At 36.2% G+C, this 25,003-nt stretch overlaps 2 protein-coding genes across 6 annotated transcripts in view; one reads left to right on the forward strand and one right to left on the reverse strand.

Moving 5' to 3' along the window:
- egg (SET domain bifurcated histone lysine methyltransferase eggless) overlaps positions 1–25,003 on the forward strand; it is a 39,969-nt gene that overhangs the window by 680 nt on the left and 14,286 nt on the right. For 2 of the 4 annotated variants that reach the window (XM_089853134.1, XM_089853133.1), the window contains exons 2-3: positions 21,905–22,258; positions 24,358–24,669. In XM_089853134.1, coding sequence (XP_089709260.1) covers positions 21,905–22,258; positions 24,358–24,669 — 666 coding nt within the window. Of the gene's footprint in view, positions 1–18,733; positions 18,898–20,804; positions 21,011–21,904; positions 22,259–24,357; positions 24,670–25,003 lie in introns of those variants that run through there. The other 2 variants (XM_089853135.1, XM_089853136.1) reach the window with 2 other exon arrangements.
- Tsp96F (Tetraspanin 96F) lies at positions 102–16,879 on the reverse strand. Of its 2 annotated transcripts, none has more exons than XM_089853154.1 (6): positions 16,505–16,879; positions 2,957–3,151; positions 2,807–2,881; positions 2,651–2,749; positions 2,285–2,581; positions 102–2,220 (listed from the first exon to the last, which is right to left on the reverse strand). In XM_089853154.1, the coding sequence occupies exons 1-6, from the start codon at positions 16,571–16,573 to the stop codon at positions 2,146–2,148; spliced, it is 810 nt and encodes a 269-aa protein (XP_089709280.1). In that variant the 5' UTR covers positions 16,574–16,879; the 3' UTR covers positions 102–2,145. The 2 variants fall into 2 exon arrangements, with proteins under 2 accessions (XP_089709280.1, XP_089709279.1); XM_089853153.1 differs by lacking the exon at positions 16,505–16,879 and adding an exon at positions 4,387–4,737.

Genomic DNA, 25,003 nt, shown 5'->3' on the forward strand with positions numbered 1-25,003 from the left:
AATACATATTGATAATACTAGTGTTTCGTTTAAATCTGTTTCATCTAAGCCTTGGCCACTGCGCCACAACCTTACTAAGACCCACCCACATAGGCAAACTGTTCGATTTTGGTGTTTAATCTTTATTCAAAAGTTATCATTACAACGTTTTATTAATCTTAAAGCACCCGTGTTTGGTTGTTTTCTTCAATATTGGCAAATATTCAAAAAATACGCTTTTTTAGTAACATTTATTTAACAAGTACCGTACTAATTAAGGTTTACGCTGGTAATCTGGCATATCAATTTTTGGTAGCCAAGAGTTCAAATATATTGCAGTCTTATAGAATCAAAGCTTGTATAATATCATATAGTTTAATTTAATAACATTCAATGTTTTCTTTCTTTGTAATAAGATTTTTAATTTAGTAACTCTGACACGTACATTAACTACAATTACTATAACCAGGGTTGCCACGGGTCATAGAAAACCTGGAAAAGTCAGGGAATTTAAAAATGGGCTCTAATAAGATCAGAGAAAAGTCAGGGAATTTTAAAATGGGCCAGAAAGGTCCAGGACATTTGAAAATGGGCCAAAAACGTCGGAATTTTAATAAAGTTAGTTGCTAAAATATCTGCGGTTCAACCATCCAGCTGGGTGACGTGTTAAATGCTGTTTTAGAGAGATCATATTTGACCAGGCAGTGAAGCCAGTGAATTAATTGCTATTTAAACTAAATAGTTAACTTATATCACTTCTTATATTTAGAACCATAACAATTTACCCTAAAAACGTTAGGAAAAATTATAGAAAAGGGTCAGGTAATTTGAATTTAATCATTTTGTGGCAACCCTGCTAACTTAAATTTATTTTACTAAAATCTAAAAAATAATAATTGGAACAATATTTCTATGAATGATAAACGTATTATATTTTTACAAGTTAAAAACTCTTCACGTTAAAAACTTTGGGGATGCTTTACTTAAAAGCCAAAGAAAAAAATTAAAAAATGAGAGGGAAAACCAACTTCTTCCAACCTGTTTCTACTATCATATCATCAAATCTCTAAATTTAAAAAGAAAAACTTGGCACAGTGTATTACAACATTTAAAAAGATTGCTGGCACGGATTTGTAATTTTTTTTTTTGTCACAACACACTTCTTTTTTGTACAATACGTTTTTACACTAGTTTTGTCAAATTTTCACAAAACCTCGTAAGATTTCGAACTCGTGGAAAGTAAGGTACAACCCTTTTCAATGTCACAAAAAATTGCAAAGTTTTGTAAAAACAAGTAAAAACGATTGCACAGTATGCATTTTTTGGGATTTCCGTTAAATATAGGAATATGCTGGGATAGTTTTCCCTCTCAGTGTGATTTTTATGAAAGTGCGTTGCATTTACGTACTTTTCAAGCTAGAGCTCAATGGCACATTGTATATACATTCAACTTTTGTTTTATTTTAGTTTAATACTCTTTTAAAATATCTTCGCATTTTGTTTTTTTGTGCAGAAAAGATAGGCTTGTTGAAAAACAAAAAGAAAAACGTCATTTGTGTAACTGCAGTGATCAATTATATATTTTAGGTGGAATAATATGAATTTTTAATTGTAAGGGGTTTGTTACGGAATTATAAAGTTTTTGAGATTTTTCTTAAAACATGATGAATTAATTAAAAAAAAAATGATTGAAGGTACATTAAAGTACAAATGCGTCAGGAAAACAACTTAATTTGTTTGAGATTCCGAGGCGAAAAATATCGAAAGGTATTTTAAATTTTATAATATAATGAATTAGGGATGATAAAATGGTAATTTAAACTGACCAAAAATTAATTAAAAACTATGAATTCTTAATTCTTAAAACCACGTACACTCGACCTTTCTCTACTTCTTGCAAATTGGTCCATTTAAATTCCTACAAAATGTCAACGCGACGACCAGAAAATAAGTTTTAATTTTCCTTCAAAGTGCGTTTTAAACTTTTTTAAGGCATTCGGTTCTGTTAAACTCCATAAAAATAAGTTCTTTTTATTTGTTTGGTAATAATTATTCTTAGAGTTATAATTTTTTGGACCATTTATTTATATAGCCTTTGTTTTTAAAAACCAAAGTTTGCAAAAAAAAAAAAAAAATAAGTTTTTTGTTTTTGGTTTGGAAATGAATTTAAGCTTTGTAGGAATTTCCTTCACTGTCTCTTATGCCGCAACATAAAATGATTGAGAAAATCAGTGCTAGAAGCTGTAAATTTAGTTTAAAAGTTAGTTTTAAGGTTAAACGTGTTTTATCAATGCGAGATACTAACCTGCACAATGGCCAATCCAATTACAACGCCAATGACAACCCCCAAGTGACCTTCCATGTACTCTTGCAGTCTTGAGGAACAACCTTGCGTATGAATTCCTTTGAAAATGTTTTGGGCTATGACCACTTTTCGCATATTATCGCAAAGTAATTCTTCGTTAGAGGCGCAACAACTTTTAGGAACCGAATAAGTGCCTAATGATCCGCTCAAATAACCAATTCCCATGTCTATCAGACTGCCGGCTCCCGTTTTAACTCTAGCCCAATCACTAGGTCCATCGACACCGCAACATTTCAACTATAAAATAAATAATAAAATCAGAATGTCATTGCTTAAATTGGAAATCAACGAGTGTCAAGTACTTACGTCCTTTTGTAACGCGTCAACAGTCTTGGTAGCGAGGGGATCTTTTCCGTATTCTTCGTGAACAAGTGTTTTGACGTGAGCGGCTATCGTTGTTCGTGTCTGTAAATGTTTCCGTTAATGACGTTTCAAAGTTAACGCGCGTCTGTAAGTACTTACTTCGTCTTTGTGAAGGTACGCCCAAACACCACCGGTCAGTTCAGCCGCGAAGATGACCAAGAGAAGAACGAAGTACTGAAGGACACGGATTATTATTCACTTGAGGATTATTTACTGAATGGACTTGGTCATTATGGTTCAGTTACTTACTGTTCCCAGCATACATTGACTCTCTCTTAGCGCACCGCAACATCCCAAAAATCCGACAATGGTCATGACGCCTCCAGCAGCCATTATGATGTAAATGGCTGTAAAATACATCTCGCTCTTCGGTGACCCACTTAGATATACCGCGCTGTCCATGTAAAGCCATATTGCCACCGCCAATACGCCAATTCCGGATAACTGTAAATAAAGTAATTCATTGTGAGAAGAAATCTCCACGAATGCGCGACTCTTCAACACGGATACCAAGATCGAACCCCTGACCCTAAGGCCAAAAAAGTACGTACAACACCACCCCACCATTTTCAGTAGCGGTAGAAGACAAGACACTTTGCGTAAAAGTCAACAGGAAGTAATTACACTGGCGTGTGTCATCGACATTTGGACATCTGCCCAAGATTAAGACAAATAAGACATTTAGACAAAGTCTGATGTAGTAGCGCGACAACCGTTTGTCTAACATCGTGGAGCCAATGCGGTTTAGGCAATGGATTTTCGACGTTTTTCACTTAAATGACTTTATGGACTACTGTAAGTTGTACAATAATGGACTTGGTGTATACCCCTATCTCTTACACCATCGTCCCATCTCCCAGTAAACTTTCGACCTTTGACCTTATAAGGCGAAAGGTCTCGGAGTCTTGTTTTCTTTTTTTCGACCCAATTACCCTATATTCGCGTCTCAGTGAGCCTTGTCACAACCCGACCGGCGTCCGAGAGCTTGAGGAAATACAGTGGTTGCTAGGAAAATCGATATAGCTCGCGCTTTGAGGTCACTGGCACTTGGGATTAGTAGCAAAGGCTCGGTGGACCCTTCTGGGTCCGTTATTTTAGGGTCAGGTCCTTATTGATTACGTAGTAGTGGTCAAAAACGCGGAAGCTAAGCGAGATATATGGGCGTAGATCGTTTGCTTTAATATAAAAGTCTAATAGTAGCTTCCCATAAATGATGGGTGGATTTTGGTTCATTGAAATGTAATAAGCATTGATAAAAAAAATGAGGTTATGAGTGATAAGGTGACGCGGGGATACAAAAAGAGACCATGAAAGACGAAATCGGTCAAATATTTAAGCGTCTAAAATTATTTACTTAAGTAAAGTCATGCAATTTATCATTTTGATGATTGTATAAAGTACATTTTACGTTCTCGACAACTCCGTTGTTAATTTGCTTTGAAACAGCAATTATTTCGCAAAAACATTTTGCAGTCTTTGGTGTACAAGTTACTGCCAAAGTTAAATATCTGCGACAACGATAGATTTTACTTGTAAAACTCGCCGTAGATACCTTATATTTAATTTTGTTCGAAAACTCCGGCACTTCCAATTTTGTCCCTACATCTACATGGTCTCATTTTGTACTAACAAAATATATCGAAAATGACATTCTTACAAAATGAATATAATATACTCACAGCGGTTGTCAGAAAAAACGCTATAGCCCCCGCTAAATTCCCTCGATCTCTGTGTTGTTCCCATGTTAGTTTCTCTTTTCCAGTACCCATTATTAAATAATATTTATTTTCTGAACCCCAAAAAGCAACGTTAACTTGACCCTGAACTCTCTCTCTCTCTCTCGTTGTCGTTGATTGCGAATTTCACCACCAAAAATACTCTGAACAAACTGAAGACAGAAAAGTCCACGTCCGTTTAAATTAAAGGAAACCACGAATCTAAATCATTATACTGTTTCCGTGTACTATATGAATGATGTTTTTGAGGATCGAAAAAGGGTGGTTTTGTTTTTCGTTTAAGGCTTACTTAGCTAGACACTTTGACTCTACGCCCGTTCACAGTGGCGCGTCTATGAGTTACTAATCTTCTCACGCGACCGAGATATTTTAGCGTATTTAAAAGTGGCAAAAACTTCGGCGGAGAAACCGACACTGTACTCTGTCTTCTTATTATTTGTGTTTGGAATGCGAGGGCTTTTGTTTTTTAATCCCAGTTTTGAAAAACTCCCCATTGCTTGGGGTTTATTAGCGAGTGGTTTGGCAAATGTTTTTGGCTTGTTTTGATATTCTCTCTTTCGACTTATCTCGTATCATTCAATTAGAAAGGGAAATATGTGAATCACGTGGATAGTCAAAGTGAGACTGTATTGATTTGTATTTCCTGTTTATAGGGATTTTTAATGTACAGGGGGTTTCTGATAAGTCGGGCACAAATTAAGGGGTGTTCTATGGGCGATTTCGAGTCAAAAATGTTCTATGACCTTTTGCCCTAAGGGACAGCGTTATCGGGACAAAGGGTCATCCGTAACATACTCCAATCTTAACTAGTTAAAGATGGCCCGGACGGTCAAAATGTAACGGAACATTTTTGACTTGAAATCACCCGAAGAACATTCCCCTTAAATTCTGACAGATATTTCAGAAACACCCTGTATATATGCGAATGATTTGATGGTACGGGCAAGTTCGAGGTAGATAGCCCCTTAGAAGGTTTCTTCCTATGTTCAAATTCAGACATGGGCGAACCCTCTGCCTCTCCCACTCCCACTCCTCAAAATTTTTTAGCGGGGAACGAGTAGCTCACTCCAACTGATTTTCCATAGTAGGCCTTTCCAGTAAACCTCGCTCCTTTCCCAAACAAAACATCATTGTAACTTTTCACTCCTCTCACTGCTCATTTTATCTCGTAGTTTTAATAAACCTCCTCTCATCTCAATTAAGATAAAAATTAAAATGTTTCACTCCTCTCACTTCTCATTTTATCTCGTAGTTTTAATAAACCTCCTCTCATCTCAATTATGATAAAAATTAAAATGTTTCACTCCTCTCACTGCTCATTTTCTCTCGTAGTTTTATTGAACCTCCTCTCATTTCAATTAAGATAAAATTAAAAGTTTTCCACTCCTCTCACTACTCGTTACTAAACCTCCTCTCATCTCATTCTCAATTAAGATAAATTCCATTAAAACCTAGGCCCAGCAAAACTTCCGTGTCACTGCAATAATTATGGCAACACTTATTGCAACATATGCTTTTGAGCTTCATTAGTTGTTGAATCAGAATAAGACTACCTATTTTGTCCAGAAACTTCCGGAAAGCAGTGATTCTTGAACGATAAGACGAAGCCGCTGGAGTTCTACATTAGTTTTGATAAGGTCCTACACTAAAGCAAACTTTGTTTCTCGATTTATTTTCTAATTTTGGCATTTTAAACTAAGTTTAATAAGTATCACCCAATAAAAACAGCTCGTCAAGGCACAGCACTGGTGAGAGAAGCGGAAACTGTCAGTGTCAAAATTTTCTGCAGCTTAACTCTCACACTTCGTTTATTCTATTGAATCTTGTGTACCAGCGTTTCCCACACTACCAGCATAGCAACGTTCCTCGAACATTATCAAAGTTTTGGTTCAGCCAATAAGCATTCGTATTTCACTAGGCTACGTGACTGTAGCCTGTCAAATACCATTTGTGTTTACAGCATGTTCAAAGCTAGAGAGCCTTGTCTCCACCTCTATGAATCACTAACCTTCGCCTTGGCTTAACAATAAACCCCCGTTACTATTTCAAAGCACAGTAATGTTTCTTTATTTCCCTCCCTTGTCTCCCTAACCCCCACCCAGAAACAGTGGATAGGTTCTGATTTTCTCTCCTCTCCAAAAGCCTGAAAGAAGGAGAGAACCCCCTCTCCCAAAACATTTTTCGTCCCACTCACCTCTCACACTCACGAGCCATTGCTAAACGTTTGGTTTTCAAACTCACCCCCTTTTACACCCCTTTTACGCCGCCCGTAAAAACTCGCGCTCTTTTAAAATTTGTATTTTGAATTGGCCAAGAGGTTCACTCCAATGTTTCATGATATTAAATCGTGGCACTCATTTTCTTGCCTTTTTTTTTGTTAGAAGCCTACCACTCCCACTCACCCTCCACTCACAATAGTATAATTTCTGATTCTCTCCTCTCAAAACGCTCATTTCGCTCCAAAAGGAGAGGAGAGCGCCCATGTCTGTGTTCAATAGACCCTTTCAACGTTAAAAAGTGAGTAGGCAACCCTCAGTATCGGGGCATACAAGGGAGTTGATTCATTGCACTCTCAGGGTCCAAAACGGTCACAGCGCAGGCCAGGGTTGGCAAAAACTAGTTTTTGCCGGGACACGTGGCAAAAAGTGGAAAAAACCGGCAAAAACGGAAAAAACCGGCAAAAAGTGGCAAAAACCTTTTCCCTATTGAAATGATAATTAGAAATGCTAACTTTGGCTTTGTATTTGTCATTCGTATTAATATAGGCCTTCCAACAGCTAATATGTCTCAATCTTAATCAGTTTTATAACATTTATTGTGTTTTAAACGTTCGAGCTAAATCCACTTTAAACTTACAACTTATGAAATTTTGCTCACATTCCAATGATCCTGGTTGCTTCGCATTTGATAACTAAACAATAATTTTTAGCAGTTTCTAGCTTTAATCTGTTTCGAAAACTCAAAATTAGCGAGTTGAAAAAAAATAGTGTTGAGCGAAAAATAAGGACGATTTTTCATTTATTTGTATAACAAAGCCAAAACGTTCTTTGCCACGCGGTTTTTTTCTCCATTTCATACTGAGAATGTAACCCACTTTATAAGCCTATACAATTATGGTAGAATTTTGGACGTTTTATTTTCATTTCAAATCCGAATTTTTAAAATTTAGTTCGTTATTTCCACATAAAATGGAAAAAACCGTGGGAAAAAGGTTTTTGCCACGCGGTTTTTACCTGGAAAAAACCACGTGGAAAAAACCGCGGCAAAAACTAGTTTTTGCCGCCCGGTTTTTTCCAGGTAAAAACCGCGGTTTTTTCCACCCCTGGCAAAAACGTGCCAACCCTGGCGCAGGCGCCAAAAAGCGAGACCTAAGGTAGTTAGTTTTACCCTAGCGCCTTTAATTCCCTCTTAGATCCATCGAAATGGAGAATTCATTGCAGTTCAACAACTGTCATCTGCTCCTATTTTTAACTTGACTTATATTAATAAAAATTACAAAAAGTCCCAAGTCTTTATCTGAACCATGGACATTGTTATGGCAGCTTTCTATTCAAATCAGTATGCAAATAAGGAAATACGTGTCTCGTATTGGTGGACCAAATACATCAAAATCTTTTTTTTTTTTTTACCAAAATTTTATAAATTTGGTTTTAATTTTGATTGTTTTCAACAAACGTTCCATATTTTGATTAATCCCAAGGTGGTTGTAGTTAATAATGACGTGTGCCAACTTGCGAGGAAAGTAGTACTCCATTATGTCTGATGCCGGCACAGCCAGGCAGGATGTACGCCATTTTTTTCAAAGTGACAGATTTATATTTGGAAGCTTAAATTTGATAGGTGTCCAACTATTAAATGGTTGCGAGTTTCACCTTTGTTGGAGACGATTCAAGGCCTATATATAATACTGTAGAAAATTAGGCTTAGCAAAATATACGGCCGGTTGACAATCCCTTTAGTTTTAGTCAAATTCTTCCCTAATTACCGATTATTTGCGTAAGATAAAACAAAACCGGCTGGGGAACGGAAACGGAATGTTAATTTGCTAAATTGCGAGATTATCATCTCTGAAGAAATTCAAGATGAAGATCTCTCGGTAATCAGTATTGGGTTTCAATATAGCGATGTGTTTTCAGTCTTGCGTTCTAAAAATGAATATTCAAGCTGCTTCGGTTTTTGATTTCGTTGGATTTACATTCGTGGTCGAAATTGGATATACTTATACAAAAACAAAAAGCTTTTAGGGTTAACGCGGTACATGGTTAGTTGATAAATGGTTGGAAAATATTATTATAATTTATAACTCTGTTTCGGACGGACGCTTCCATTATGGGGATTAACCAAAATGTATTAAAGGCCGACTTCCATCGAAAAGGGTTCTAGCGAACTGAAAACCGAGCATTGAGACTAACAATGGAGCGACCGTGCCGATTTTCGAAGCCCCGCTGGGTCAAAAGTTGGGAGGGTTCTCGCTAAGTGAAAGCCGTGCAATGTGGTTCTAGCGAACTGAAGATGAACAATAGATATCCTTTTAAATTTATTTCCTCTCGAATTTTTGCTTTCCCCTCTATTTTGTATCTTCAGTTCGCTAGAACCACATTTCACGGCTTTGGGTTAGCTAGAACCCTTCCATCTTTTACCCCAGCGGGGCTTCGAAAATCGGCACGGTCGCTCCATTGTTAGTCTCGATGCTCGGTTTTCAGTTCGCTAGAACCCTTTTCTCTGGAGGTCGGCCTTTAAAAGTAAATAAGATATGTTCCATAAGTTTGTCACTGAGAGCTTGTCATGAAGTGACGTGGGTGAAACGTCATAGATTCTCGTAAAGAGAAGCCTGTGAGGCGCTGTCAAAGGCTTAGTACAGGCTAAAATATAGTGTTCTAGCTACGAGTGTGAAAAACTACGATTATGATGTGAGTTTGAATACACGAAAAGATCTTTAATAAATATGGAGTGAGCGAGATATATTATGGGTAATTTAAACGTTAAAGTGACGACTTCGGACCTTTACTGTACAATACTGTTATGCTTGGTTTACTATTAGAAATTGGACTGTGCTGGTAAAGTTAAGTCCCGTTGTCACGTTATTCCACCTATTATATGACCCCAAACCCCAACCACACGTAGCTAATACGAAAAGTAACTTTCGTGACTTGTTTCTCTTTCACGAGAAAGATATATTTTGACAAACGAAAAATGTTTGAAAACCTGTTAAAAATAGTTAATTTTTTTCTCTCGTGTACAGGAGACAGTAATAAACGAGCTAACCATGTATCAACTAACCCTGGTTTAAGTTTTAAGACTTTTTGTGACGGAAAATGTAACCGTTTCTTGTTATATTTTCTCTCGAATGTGGCTAATGGCCAAAAACACAACGGGACGGGACCATTTCACGTTTCGTTTGGTGATGCACGTTGCATTCATATTTTTGGTTGGAAAACTTTTATTTAAACTTGTACGTACAATATGGTACCAAGTTAAACCCTGTGCTTAAAGAAAAAGGTTAGGTAACATAACATTATACCTTAAAAGCACGGCCTTTTTCTAAATATAAAAGGAAAAATATTAAAAAGAAATAAATGATCTCTTACTACAAAATAATTCGCCATTGGTTTACTGGCGTCTGCTAAGTCGAACCCCTTACCCCTACGGCATTGGTTGAATTCTCACAGGTTCGGTTTAGCAGACGCCACTAGAGCAATGGCGGGTGGCGCAGTAGTCCTCGTTTTTAAGACTAATTAAATGTTAATTATTTTGTAATAAGAGATAATTTATTTATTTTTAATAATCTTCCTTTCATATTTTGAAAAAGGCCATTCTTTTAAGGTATAATGTTATGTTACCTGAATCTTCCTATAAATATAATTGTTTTTTAAAGGCGTAAATATTTATTCGGGTTATAAACAACCCACATTGGGTAGTATTCTCTCTTTGTACAGCGACTTTAACGTGAGATGAATCCATAAAAGGATTAGCTTTACTATGGATTTTTTTTTATATATATATTTTGACTGTGCCATGTTACAACCAATTTGGGATTATCTCCTTTCTAAAAAATCATAAAAATTTACGCACTATCTCTAAGAAGCCATTTCAATGTGGAATGATTCCATGTTTGTTCAGAAATTAAGGTATTTTTTAAGGGGAAAATATTTATTTTGTAAAACCAAGAAGTGATATCTAGTTTATTAGGGAGAAGGTATAAGATGCCTAAGTATTCGCGCGCCATAGTCCCAGTCCCCTTTTCAAAATACAAGGGGGGGACGTAAAAGGAGGCCGGGCTATTTCGCCTCTCCTCAGTCGGAAAATACGTAATTTTCGTCATTCCAACCAATGAGATTCTGGTTGCAATTTAGAGTCGGGGATTAACTCCGGACCAACGTTTGGACTGAAGATAAAGCTGGAAATGTGGGGAATTTATACCTTCTCCCTAGTAAACTAGATATCACTTCTTGGTAAAACCATAGCATTGAAGTATGTTTTGCCATATCTGGATTATAATGTTGATGTTTGTTTAGTAGATGTTGTTAATTTAGTTTTGTAGCAGCTGTTTCAAAATATGATTCAAGGTTGACATAGAATTTTAATTTCGGAACTATTTGACTCATCCATAGTGGAAATGTCAGAAAATTGGGACTAAAAATTTACTAGTACCATGAACAGGAACAATGTTCAATCTTTAGTAAAGGTTGAAACTTTTCCTTTAAATCAATTCTAAATTAACTTAACGTCACTTATTAATCTTAGAATATGAGCTCTTGTTTATTTTTGGAATTGTTTGACAAAACGCGTTCATTTCTATAAATAACACTAATGCACCTATTAAAATAATTAAATAATGTCACGTATAAACGTTAAATCAAAGTTCATAAATCCAGCAAAAAAATAAAACTCCCATAAATACACACATAAAATCTGTAACGTCATATCGAACGCCGGGAAGTTTTGGGTTTCCGTTTGGGTTGGGGTTGGTTTATTTATAGCGGTGTTCTTTTAGAAGAATTTGTTAAAAATATTATTTAGGTTCTGCTTTATACTCTAAAGGGAATACGAAAGCATTTCACGTATTTATTAAAATGTCGATGGTAAAATAGAGGCAGATGTTTGATCACCTTATTGTCTTCACCCCTCTCCTTTTCTTAAAAAAAAAATTGATTTGTAAACGTTTACGTGTCATATTACATTGCGATTAAATTGCTTTATAGGTGATACTCCCTTTAACTAAACAAGCCGAATATCCGATATCCGCGAAGGATAGGGTTTTATAGGATATATCACGTGACTTTGTTTCCTTTCACCAAAGAGAATATACCAAGAGGAGCAGAAAGTCTAACCTTTCCCAGGGTTTTTGAAAAGCCCGAGATCCGGTTTTTGTTGATTGGCTTAGCAGCGACGCATTTTATTGGTTAAATTATGTCGGCTGCTTATTTTTGGTGGTGGTAAAGCCTAGGTTGGTCTCTGAATGAACGTTGACGTACAAAAGGTAATTTTTAAGTAGACGACATGGTCACGTGAACAACCGAAACTAGTTTCTCCAAATTCAGAGCCAGTCCATATTTACAAAGTTTCTGCTCCTCTTGGTATATTCTCTTTGCTTTCACCCACAATCTGTAAAATTGTGCTGTGACTTGAAAATATTTGACATTTTTTTTCCTCGCGTCTCTTTATTGTTTAAAGCACTTAGTTTTTATTTTTATCAGTAAGGTTTAGCCTGATTCCTGGGAATGGAAACTCGAAAGCGGCCCAACCTATCTTAGGGTCAATGTACAATCGTTTCTTCCTTTTTTTATTTTTTCATTATCTTGATTAATATAGATTAAACTTGAACTCGGGTCTTCATTCATTCCATTTTTGGTGTATCATGTAGTTCCCCGTACTGATTTCAAGGTTGAGATGTATTGAAATTTATAATATGTTCCTACTACAAGCACTTCAAAAATTGGATTATTGTGAATTTTAGTATTTGAACCTTCAAGAACTTGAATTATTTTGTGAATTTTAGTATTTGAACCTTCAAGAACTTTAATTATTTTGTGAATTTTAGTATTTGAACCTTCAAGAACTTGAATTATTTTGTGAATTTTAGTATTTGAACCTTCAAGAACTTGAATTATTTTGTGAATTTAAGTATCTGAGCCTTCGAGAACATGAACTATTTTGTGAATATTAGTATCTGAACCTTCGAGAACATGAATTATTTTGTGAATATTAGTATCTGCGCTTTCAAGAATTGAATATTAGCAAGAAGTGATATCTAGTTTATTAGGGAGAAGGTATAAATTCGCCAGATTTCCAGCTTTATCTCCAGTCCAAACGTAGGTCTGGAGTTAATCCCCGCCTCTAAATTACAACCAGCATCTCATTGGTTCTTGAAAACTCACGTCAGCGCGACGCCAATGACGAAAATTACAGTCATATTTTCCGACTGAGGAGGAGAGACGAAATAGCCTGGCCTCCTTTTACGTCCCCCCTTTGTATTTTGAAAGGGGGGCTGGGACTATGGCGCGCGAATACTTAGGCATCTTATAACTCCTCCCTAATAAACTAGATATCACTTCTTGATATTAGTGAATTTTAGTGTCTGAACCTTTCAAGGGTTTAATAAACCGTCCAGGGAATTTATTGTAATTATGTTTTGTGACCAAATAAGATTACAATATTTTAAACGTAAACCCCATTTTAAGCTAAATAAATCACAAAGTGTTAAAGCCACAGTTACATGCAGGGTGATAATGTTCGCCTTCGTGTAAGGAACAAAGAAAATTATAGATTCTTGAAACATTTTATTTAATCGTAATTTATTATCTAAAAAGGAAATTAATTTACAGTTAACTGTAGTTAAATGTTAAGCCTAATATCCAGGGCAAAACATCACGTTTCGGAAACTGGGTCTTATACCACTACCAAAAACATAACAAATAAACCTTTCTATAATGGTTTGGATCGTTTTCTCATATAAGGACATTGGAGAAAGCTCTAAGGAAAGTGAAAAAAATGTTCTCTGTGGTTCTTACGTAAGAAATTTCCACATTTTTCTTTGCCAATTTTCATAATAAATACTAGTTCTATGGAACTGGCAGAGACTCTGGTCAAAGTTAAAGCGAGATACGACCACCAAAAAAAATGTATGAAGGGATAATAAATGAAGTAAGAATTTGGTTCCCTTTTATTGGTTAGTTTCCTGCCCAAAACTTTCAAACATAAAAGAACTAGGGCGAACTCACTCGGAAATTTGGAATTTGCGTGCTGCTGGTTTCTAAAATATTTTTTCAAAGAATTTTTTTTTTTACTTTCAAAAATTGAAAACGTTGTTTGAGAAACGTTTTGCCAGCAAACAATTTAAATGGTTTCTCGGAAGGCAAGGTGTTGAAGGTTCCAAGGATTTTACTTTAGAAGATGACATCATAGAACTTGAAGCGGCTTTCTCATATTTTACAAAAACCTGTTTTGTGTTTAGAATCTGTTTTTGACTTCGCCGGAGAAATATGACTAAAATTACGTAGGAATGGCTTTCGAATTTACTGTGGGAGTGCTGCATTATTCAATAACCCTTTAGGGGGTAGAGTACGTCATAGTGCGTCAGTATTTGACAGTAGATGCCCTTACGAAATTAGTTTGTCTATGTAAGAACAAAAGTTCGTAAACTATCAGCAACGAAGTGAGATATTTGTAGATATCTGTTAATAATGTTTTTATGGGCTAAATACGTCATGTACTCGCGTGTTTATGATAAAACGTTACGTAAACATCTTTAACATAAATATTTAAGAATTATTCCGGTGGTAGTCTGTGATTTTTGCATAGCTTGTTAATTAAGGGCGATTCGCCATCTCGTTGTTGTTTAAGTGGAAACGTCTACCGTCTACGTGGGTTTTGATGGGTTTTTAAAGATTTTATTTTCACTAGCCCACCCTCTCTCGCTCTCGCTGTAGTTCAACCATAAATAGGCAATAACAATTTAAGTCTATCTTTATATGGGAATGAACATATGGATCCAAGGATCACTCTTTCTTTAAATGAGTTTGGAATGTTCGAATGGAAGGGCTACTTCGAAAAGAAGATTATTTCTTCCTGTGGATTTGGAATTATTGGAAGATGACTTATCCGTTAGTTATTCCTTCGAATGGAAGATGAATTATCCGTTAGTTATTCCTTCGAATGGAAGATGAATTATCCGTGCGTTGTTTGGATGGAAATGATGCGTGAGCATTGGACTGACTTTATCCGTCAGTTCTTCGAAAGGAAGATGAGTTATCTGGCAGTTATTTGAATGGGAGATATTTTTCCTTACGTAATATGAATGGAAGATGTTTTATCCTTGCGTATTTTGAATGGAACATGATTAATCCTTGCGTGTTTTGAATGGAACATGATTAATCCTCGCGTGTTTTGAATGGAACATGATTAATCCTCGCGTGTTTTGAATGGAACATGATTAATCCTTGCGTGTTTTGAATGGAACATGATTAATCCTTGCGTGTTTTGAATGGAACATGATTAATCCTTGCGTGTTTTGAATGGAACATGATTAATCCTTGCGTGTTTTGAATGGAACATGATTAATCCATGCGTGTTTTGAATGGAACATGATTAATCCTTGCGTGTTTTGAATGGAACATGATTACTCCTTGCGTGTTTTGAATGGAACATGATTACTCCTTGCGTGTTTTGAATGGAACATGATTACTCCTTGCGTGTTTTGAATGGAACATGATTACTCCTTGCGTGTTTTGAATGGAACATGATTACTCCTTGCGTATTTTGAATGGAACATGATTACTCCTTGCGTATTTTGAATGGAACATGATTAATCCTTGCGTATTTTGAATGGGACATGATTAATCCTTGCGTATTTTGAATGGGACATGATTAATCCTTGCGTATTTTGAATGGGACATGATTAATCCTTGCTGATTTTGAATGGAACATGATTAATCCTTGCTGATTTTGAATGGAACATGATTAATCCTTGCTGATTTTGAATGGAACACGATTAATCCTTGCGTATTTTGAATGGAAGGTGATTTATCCTTGCCTAATTTTATTGAAAGATGATTTATCCTTGCTGATTTTGAATGGAACACGATTAATCCTTGCGTATTTTGAATGGAAGGTGATTTATCCTTGCCTAATTTTATTGAAAGATGATTTATCCTTGCGTATTTTGAATGGAAGATATTTTAACCTTGCCTAATTTTAATGAAAGACGATTTATTCACTTTTAATTCGAAAGAAAGGCTATTTATCCGTTCGTATTTCGAAGGAAAGGCGATTTATTCATCGGAAATTGGAATGGAAGAGAATTTATCGGAATGTAATTCGAATAAAACATGCTTAATCCGTTAAAACTACCCTAAATACAGTGGTAGACTGGTAGCTTCTTAGCATCCCAGATACATGACATGGCAACCCTCCTTTACTCCCTATGGTATGACCATGACTCCTATACGAAAAACAAAAATAAAACTTAATCCTTCCGGGCTATTAATCTAATCCCATTTGCATAAATTTTCATCATCTTAATGAAGCCCATTACTTTCGTTAATTGTTTTACGCCCGGTTAGTCGCGTTACCGTTAACGTACAGACAATGTTACCAAACCTATTACCAGACTCAAAATGGGGTCATGTTTAGGGCGAAAAAAATTACAATGCGTTCGTTTTCCAACCTTTTTGCGCAAAATGCGCCCACTTGAAAAAATTCAAAAACCAACCAGAACTAAAATGGTTAGGGTTAGGCCTTGTACAGTAGTAACCTACGGGGGGTTTTTTTTTTTTCATTTATTATAAATAGAACAAAACCAGCGGGATATAGGCCAAAAACGTGAGGGTTTCAAGAAAGAAAGCTAGATGGTACATCATAGCCGTAAAGCAACAACCTTTGGCACTGGATGCCTCGTAGAAATCGCGTCACTAGCGTGGTCGTGACGATAAAGACGTTTAAAAAGAAATAACACATGAACCTGAGTCAGGGACTGAGGGTTATCTGGTTCCTTCAGGAATCAGGGCCGGAAGTCGCTCAAAATATCGAATTTTCAAATAATGTAAGGTTTATTTTGACTTACCCATAATATTAAATTGAAGATAATCACTAAGTATTTCATACAGCTGAAACATCCCTTCATATCACACATTTTCGCGACTTGATATTTTACTTAATTTTAATTTTTAAATTTTCTTCAAAAATCCGTTGGAGCGTTCTGGTTGCTTTGACAATTCTTGCCTTAACGAGACAATTTCGCAGAGTTTTTTAGATATTAAATAGATTATAGATAAGGTACTAAATTCAATTTAAGATAGCGTCTGTCGTTTTTCGGGCTAAAAACAACTACTGAACATGAGAACCGTTTCCTTTTAGCGACTAGCGAAAAATATGCGTTTAACTGTGGATACAGGGTAACAGGGAGAGTCCTTTTGGGTTGGCTTGGATATTCTCTAGAAGCTTTACCATCCATCCTTCCCCCCACTCCCCCTCTCCCCTCTACGCAAGAGCTTTCTCTCGAGAATTATTGGATATTTTTGTAGGGGGAAATATACTGTGTAGTTGGAACTGTTTTTGGGATGATAGTATGAAACTAACTACGTGTTGGAGAGTGTATGAAAATGTCAAGTCGCGTAAAGAAGGATTGGGTTTAAAATTATTTTATATTATATTTAATATCTGTTTGTAATAAATAGTCTTATATTTAATACATATTTGTAATAAGTTTAGGCTTACATTAATTAAATTAATCATTTAATTAATTTATATTATATATATATTTTTTTTCAAAATTAGTAGCTAGAGTAGCATAAATTTTCAATTGAAATAAGTTTAGGCTTACATTAATTAAATTAATCATTTAATTAATTTATATTATATATATATATTTTTTTTCAAAATTAGTAGCTAGAGTAGCATAAATTTTCAATTGAAAAATTTAAAACAATCGGGGAAACATTAACTTCTTAATTATTTTCAGACTTTGAAAGTCTATTAAATTCAAGTTAACAAGTCATAGTTATTTTAACGAATGAGCCAGTGTAAATAAAACCGCGCTTTTCAAATGTAGTATTTAATCTACTAAAATAGTAGTTAAACTCCTATTGCTTAGTAGGACAGTATGTTTAATTTCCTACTATACTACTATACACTGGCAATGTCAACTCTATTCCACTCCCAGTTCCTGAGTTGTGGTACTACTTCATGCGAAATGTCTTTCAATTTTAATCATATATATTTTGGGGCGCGCTTACTTGGTCTCTCTCTCTCTCCGCTTTTTGGCGGGATTGAACCCGGCGCATGTTTGTAACTAAAATTCTAAGAGAAGTGTAGGCCTACCCTATTGCCAAATCCGTTGAGTCAAAACCGGAATAAATGAGCAATTTTTCGTTTTTCGAGCATGGCGCAAGTTGGCCGTGACACACTTGTTCATTAAATTTATAATTGTTTTTAATGTAAATTTTTTTTCTAGACTAGGATATTGGTACGGGAACTGTCAAACATTTTGACGTGATAATTGCCTGTTAGATGGCGTTTCATGCAATATAGAGGCCAAGGCTTAGTGTATTATGTTATTGTTGATGTAGTAATATCGTTATTCGCTAATGGCCTTTAATGATTAATGTAGACGTATTTATTTTATGTCAGGGCAAAGTGGTTAAACATGATTTAATAGATATTTTAATTTATACACTTTGAGTGGCTTGTAATCGTATTTTTGTCCCTGCGAAGTCACTTATGGACTAATATTCTACAGTTTTATTTTGGGGGGCGGTGGGAATAGCTTCACATATTTGCCTCTAGGCGTTTTTTAGCGTTTGCATGTTCTTGTAAGAGGATTGTTCCATTTATGGCTGCTAGGGGGAGTTCCTACTGATAAGTACTACTAACTTAAAGGAGAAAATGTGAAAACAAATAAAATTATTTTATTAGTGAAAAGGGCTTTTATATATTTTGCGTTATCGTTCTACCAAAATACAAAAGCGTATATATTTTACTAAAGTATAAACACATAAAATGTTATGACTTTGGTTTTAAAATAATGTATATTTAAACACATAAACATAAAAATAGACTTAAATTTTAGAACATGCTTATCATGTTGACCTATTTCCTCCTCATCCACCCCCACAAATAGGTCAATTACCCCATACGGCCTACACAGTTCAAATTTTGATCCTATTTTATCACAAAGTGCACCGGATTAAACCGGGATTCCGAATCACATGCTCTTTGTAGCGCGTCGCTATTGGCGAGTGTTATCCCCTACTCTCTTTAGGGGCGGAGTTTTCCCGTCACGGCGTTTCCCTTTTCCTGGCGGATTTGGCCGCCAGTCGAAGGCCACGTTCAATGCCCTGTAGTTACTTTGTGTCTTAACTATTACTAGTTAAGTGACCTTTGTCCTTTAATATAAATATAAATATTAATTTTTAGTTTAAAATTAAGGTGATTATCTTCTGACGACTGCAGATCTTGGTAAGATATTATAAGGCTATTTCGCGCCAAATCGCGACGGGGAAAAATTATGGGAGAGAATTTTTGCGCCCTCGTGTACGAAGAGAGTTACTATCATGGCGGCTTTTGTGAGCTACTCTAACCGCGGCGCTCCTTGAGGACGAGTTTACCCCTAGGTGGCGCACGGTCAAAATATTTACCATTGCAGCTTTTAACTATTATTTCGTGATAGTTAATTTTTGGCCTTAATCAACTTGTTTAGGGAAACTATATTTTATATTTATTCTCGGGAGCGTAAATAATAGGAATAATTTTTGTGACGCGCTACGAAAATCGATAAAAAAAGAGTCGCCTTTAGGCCTTGGCTTTTTTTTCCCAATTCCGTTAAGCCTTGGCTATCGAATTTTATTTTCTGTTTCCCCCCCTTAGAGGTTCCAGCCCCTCACTTTTACAAGGTTTTTAAGATTGTAGATTATTAATGTGGATTAAGTTAAATGTCCACATATAATTAACTTTAATTTTTATGGTAATTAGGTCAATTTAATTAAAACAGTGAAAACGTACTTAGTTTCATGTTGAACGGATTATGTGAGGTTAGCAAGGCTCTGAAACCCTCCCCCCCCCCATCCCACAATGAGGTGACACCCGACCTTGTGACCTATTGTTTAGTCACGTGTAGTTAATCTTTGATAATTATAGACTTAAATTTTATCCCATGGTCACTCTGCTTGACCATTAACTACTGTTTGATCACTTTTAGCAATGTCAAAGTTATGATAAAGTGTCATCGTTAAATATGATTAATTATAATTAAGTCTTAAAAAATATTTATTTATTTATAAAACAAGTTGATTAAGGCCATCTTAAAAGCTCTTCGAAAACTGATCAATCCGCAGAAAAAACTGATCAATCAATTGAAATTCCTAAAACAAAATGGAGATCGGGTTCACTCCATTTTGGTTCTTTTTGCGTTATCGAAAAGTAGCGCATGAGCCGAAGCAGCCAGAGGAAGCGAAGCCGTTGCCTGTACCAATAGCGAAATGTTCGCTCCCTGAAATTGCTTCCCCTCTTTTGCTATGATGTTTACGTGCAAGTGGTGCGGTGCCGGTGTGCTTGTCCATAGAGAAATGCTTGTCTAGGGTTGAGGAGAAGCAAGGAGGCGAACGAAAATTCCCATTCGATCTGCGCAGCCCTGTGCTTTTTATCACAGAAGTCTCTTGAGGGTTTTATTTTCTGAAAGGAAGTGACGTATTCACCCTTTCCGCTAGAGGGCAGTGTAGAAAACGTAATTTCTTTGAGTGGCTTAAAAATTCGGCCCCACCAAAATTCCCGTAGTATAACCTTGGGGGAAATATCGGTCCTGTCCAAGTCACTCAAGGACTATTTTTTATTGATTAAAGGGAATATAAACAAATTTAAAATTATCTACTATAATTGACTCGTTTATACTCCCTTTATAAAATATTGTTATTGATTAAAGGGAGCATAAAATGTGTACTATAATTTCAAATAATTTATATTCCCTTTAAAAGATATTTTTTAATGGTTTATGTTGCAATTTGGTCGCGTGATAAGAATTTCAATATTGGGAATTTTTAGAAACGGATACGCAATTTAATCGATTTAATTAACTTTAGACATGTGATAATTGCTTCACGTGACCATTGATAGTTAACAGGACTAATTATACGTGACCAACTTGTTTGTGTACACAATTGTAGAAGATAAATGCAGTATAATAATGGCGGCTGTTCTATTTTTTGGGTGGTTGGGAGGTACATTCGTACTCTCATCAGTACTGACGACGGAGAGTATTGGCGAATTGGAGTCACGTGATGCGCCGGCGCATGGAAAACGCGTTTCGTTTCGCTGTCTCTTATTCCCCGCACGACCGGGTTGTCGCTTCTCTCGCCCGATGTTTCAGTAGTCCGTGTTGATAGCGTCGCTTTTATGGCCTTCGCATTTTGAGCAAAGTTTTTGGGCTCTGAGCACACCGCGTTAGGCTTAGTGACAGCCGCCATTTTGAATTCACAATTTCAGTATTTTTTATAGTTAATTAGTTTAATCCCAGTAAAATTTAACTAAGGTTATCATAGATAGTGTATGCTAATTTTTAATTACTCGTTTAATTACGGTACGGTAATTAGTTTAATTAATTTTTAAAATACCGGTAATCTAAATAGGCGCCATCTTTGATTACTTCATTTATTTAGCGTAAGATAACCATGATACCTCGGGGAAGGTGACAAGGTCAACAATTAACTTGGTTGCGCAATGTCACTGATTAAAATTTTTAGGACCAAGGCTTAGGAAAAATACGCGATTTTCGTTCGAAATAATCGAAATTTCGACGTTATTATTTTATAGAATAATGTTTTATTCTAAGATTATTCATTTTTGGTCATAGTTTAGATATTCATGAAGATAAATTTTTGAAAGCTGAACAGAAAGTAATTTGCTCGTGGTATTACGCGAATTTTCCCTCTCTCGGCAAAGTCTCTCCACTACCGGCGCGAGTTTGTCTGCCTTCGACTGAGCGAGATCGACTATTTCGGAGAGGGAACTACTTTTTTTGTCGGTTTTTAAAATTACTCTTGATCAAAATGGCTGCCGTAGTTATGGCGGCCATCTTTAAAGTAAAGACGTTATTTTTTCGGGAATTGGATTAAAAATTCGTATATTCTTTAAGCGGCCTGCTAGACGGTTTTTATATACAAATCCCATAGAGCGGTTTATACGGCGGCCATCTTTTCTCGGAATAAATTAAAAATGGCGCCTTTTCATTGAATTATAGTTTTATGACTATTATTCGTATACTCTTTAAGCCGCTTGCAAGACGACAGTTTATCTAAGATACTTAGAGACTATACTATTAATACTAAATCTATTTTGGTAATTCGGCGGCCATTTTGTTTTATAACGGCCATTAGCAATTCATTTGGGCATTTACGTTTCCCCCGGTTTCCCCAATTGTTTATTTTTTATATTTCAAGTTAATTTCAACAGTTTTTTATTTATTTATTTTAAGGTTGCAAGATGAGGTGACGTCACGTCTATTTCCGCTTCCTGTGGATTTATTAAATGATAACGATGATGATGATTTAATATGGCAATTATTGGACGATACTAATAATAATAATACAACAATCATGAACGGTGCAACGGCCTGCAATATTTATTTCACCGTTCACGCCAAGTTGGAAGCCATAGCGGCGGTCAAGAAAGGCGAACGCCGCATGAAAGTGGCCCACAGTCTGGGCATCACTGGCGCCGTCTTGTCCGAATGGTTAGCGGCTTTGGCTCATCAGGATTGGCTGATGGGATGTCAAAAATCTCCGATAAACCACGAGTCCGACACATTGGATAGGGCGGTTTACACATGGTGAGATTAAAAAATGTTTCTAGTTGTTTTTTTATATCGGTTAGTCGCGCCACCCATCGGTTTGTAAAACGGGAAGGCGAGACTAAGGGATAAGAAAATTATCGAATTTTGGTGGTGTTTCGGTTGTGTAGGTTTTACAAAACAATGTTTACAATTACAATTCAAGTTATTGTATATTGTATTTAATTTGTATATAGATAGTGTACACTAAAGGGGCTAGGAAAATTTCATCCCCCCCTTTCTTAACTTCAACGGCGTTTTAGGGTTGAAAATAATTAGTTATTAGTCATCCCCCCCCTTTCTTAGGGTTGAAAATAATTTGTTATTAGAGCATCTCGTGTTTGGAACTGAATGATGTGAATCGAACAGAACTGCAAGCTTTTCAGTCTGTTGTAGATAGCGTGTGAACAGCAGTCACAAATGATTGGTGACACTTGTGTACACACTATTTATAGTTCTTGTTTCGGGCTAGAGTAGAGACCCAACGTTTCACATAAACCGGTTTATTCTTTAATAAATTTTATATTATATGTAGTCGGGATAAAATAATTATTAACACGTGACAACTCTCGCTTGTTGCGTTGCATTTTAATAGGCTACATTTGAAATTTTCCCGCCATATTGCTTTCACACTTATGGCCGCGCATGAGCAGTTGTAATGTTTGGCGCCATGAGTTTTACGCTTCTATAGAGTAAAACGTGTAAAATAAACTACGATGGACGTGATTTAGAATATTTTGTGATTTAATATTAAAATAAAATGCCTAGTATTTAAACCGAGAGAGTAAAATTAAAACCACGTTAAGAAATAGACAGTGTTTAAGTTCTAACGGAAACGGTGCAATGATAATAATTGGTTAAAACTCGCTAAGCCTCGGCGACCGTATGGGATTGGGATCATCGCTTCATCGGCGGACATCGGCGATGTCGTGCCGAAAGGGCCGCGTTAACCCGCGTATAACACGCTCGTAAGCCTTGGCGCCCAATTTGGCAATGAGATAGAATATATATATAAACCTAGAGTCACAACGTGGGATCTCGAGATCGACGATTCGCGATACACTTTTTGTCGAGCATGAATCTTTATCAAATACGGGTGGCGCCGCCTATTAGTCACTTGAAGAACTTTTTTATTACCGTCTGCTGTCAAAATAGTTTTTTAAACGTGTTAAATAAAATAAGCAAGTTAAATAATAAAAACTCTAGTCCTTTTTAATCTAATAAATAGATGAAATAAAAATTATAACGATGTTTCTGATTGAAAATAAGCGAGTAAAAGTTGTAATTAGTTCCGCTAGAGGCTCACAGGTGGCGCTGTCATGTTTTGATAAACTTGCTTGATAAAAAAAATGTGTATCGCGGTAAGCCGATTTGAATTGGAACTCTATCTATCTCATTGCAATTTGGTCTGTAGAATATTATAAACTACCCCAATTTTACGTCTATCAATTGGCCATATGTCTAATCAGCGCCACTAGCGGATGGTCTGAAAACTACTCCCATAGAGTCTAGGTATATTTAAGCGGGTTTGCAGAATAATAGCCAGGTGGCTCGAACGCCGCGCCATCTGACGGAAATTCTGCAAACCCGCTCAAATATACCTAGACTCTATGGGAGTAGTTTTCAGACCATCCGCTAGTGGCGCTGATCAGACATATGGCCAATTGAATTCGATAAAATTTCACCTAGGAAGTTCAATTTAAACTTTAACAACCATTAGTCAACACTGTTTTATAAAAATAAACTCGAATGCCTAACTAGTAAGGTAAAAGCAATGGGTACATAAATACGACTGGCAACAAACATTCTTTCTGCGCATGCTCACCTCTCGAGAATTTTACCCCATTTTTACCCTCGCTCAACCTGTGAAAAGGTCTATTAATCAATAAAGAAATAGTATCACGTGACGACAGAAGCATAAGCTCGTGCGCACGCGCTATTACGTTAGATTTGAAATTTGAAAATCTCGCGCTGTTATTTAAAATTTCAACGGTTTTGAGCCTGAATTGTGTTTTTTTTTTTAAGGTCTCCAATTTGTTTCTTAATTTTTTGTCGTAAATCTTGAAACTAATTGTAGTTTTCTTATTGGTTCACTTCAGGTACATACAACAACTGAAAGCGGATATTCATCCCACCTTTGAGGAAGTGATAAAAAAAGCCGATGTGTTCGCGACGCGATTAAACAAAGCCCCGGGTCACGTGAACGCGCATTGGGTGAACGTTTGGATGTTTCGTCATTCTATTAGGCTTCGCGACGCGAACGCGCCCAAAGTGAGTGCCGCGCAAATAATGGAAGAAGAAATAGAAGATAAAAAAATTAAAGAGCAGTTGGGCAACGAATCGGATTTAAAGGCATTGGCCGGAAATGGACTTGATCCCAAGCCTAAACAGAGAACCCGGAAGAGAGCCTCGTGAGTACTACTTTTGGTATTTAGTAAGAAATTCGGGACGCCATTTTGATTTGCTTTAGTTATGTTAAGAATTTATTGTCGCCGTACCTATCGTGTTTTCTAGCGTTTTAATATGGTGGCATTGTGTATTATGATACCTTTAACCAACTTGTTTTTCGCTGTACAAATTGTAGTTTTGAAAAGTGGCTTCAGTACGGCGCTTTATGAAAGCGAAATTGTGTATTTGGGTCTTACACTTTTGTTTTATTATGTTGAGAAAAAGCGGGCTAAAGTCAGTCTGTCCAAAAACGGATTTATGTACTAAGAACATCGAATTCTAGCTTTAGCCTCTGGT

The sequence above is a fragment of the Phalangium opilio genome, unplaced genomic scaffold, assembly GCF_054372755.1.
Source record: "Phalangium opilio isolate 3A_F unplaced genomic scaffold, DU_Popi_V2 ptg000113l_1, whole genome shotgun sequence".
NCBI classification, from domain to species: Eukaryota; Metazoa; Arthropoda; class Arachnida; order Opiliones; family Phalangiidae; genus Phalangium; species Phalangium opilio.

Excerpts from the sequence above, each read along its gene's own strand:
- Tsp96F (XM_089853153.1), bottom strand. The coding sequence starts at position 4,476 with ATGGGTACTGGAAAAGAGAAACTAACATGGGAACAACACAGAGATCGA. Across the intron at positions 2,750-2,806 it reads CGTACCTTCACAAAGACGAA|ACACGAACAACGATAGCCGC; the intron begins GTAAGTACTTAC and ends AAACATTTACAG. Across the intron at positions 2,221-2,284 it reads TTGGATTGGCCATTGTGCAG|CTTCTAGCACTGATTTTCTC; the intron begins GTTAGTATCTCG and ends CTAAATTTACAG.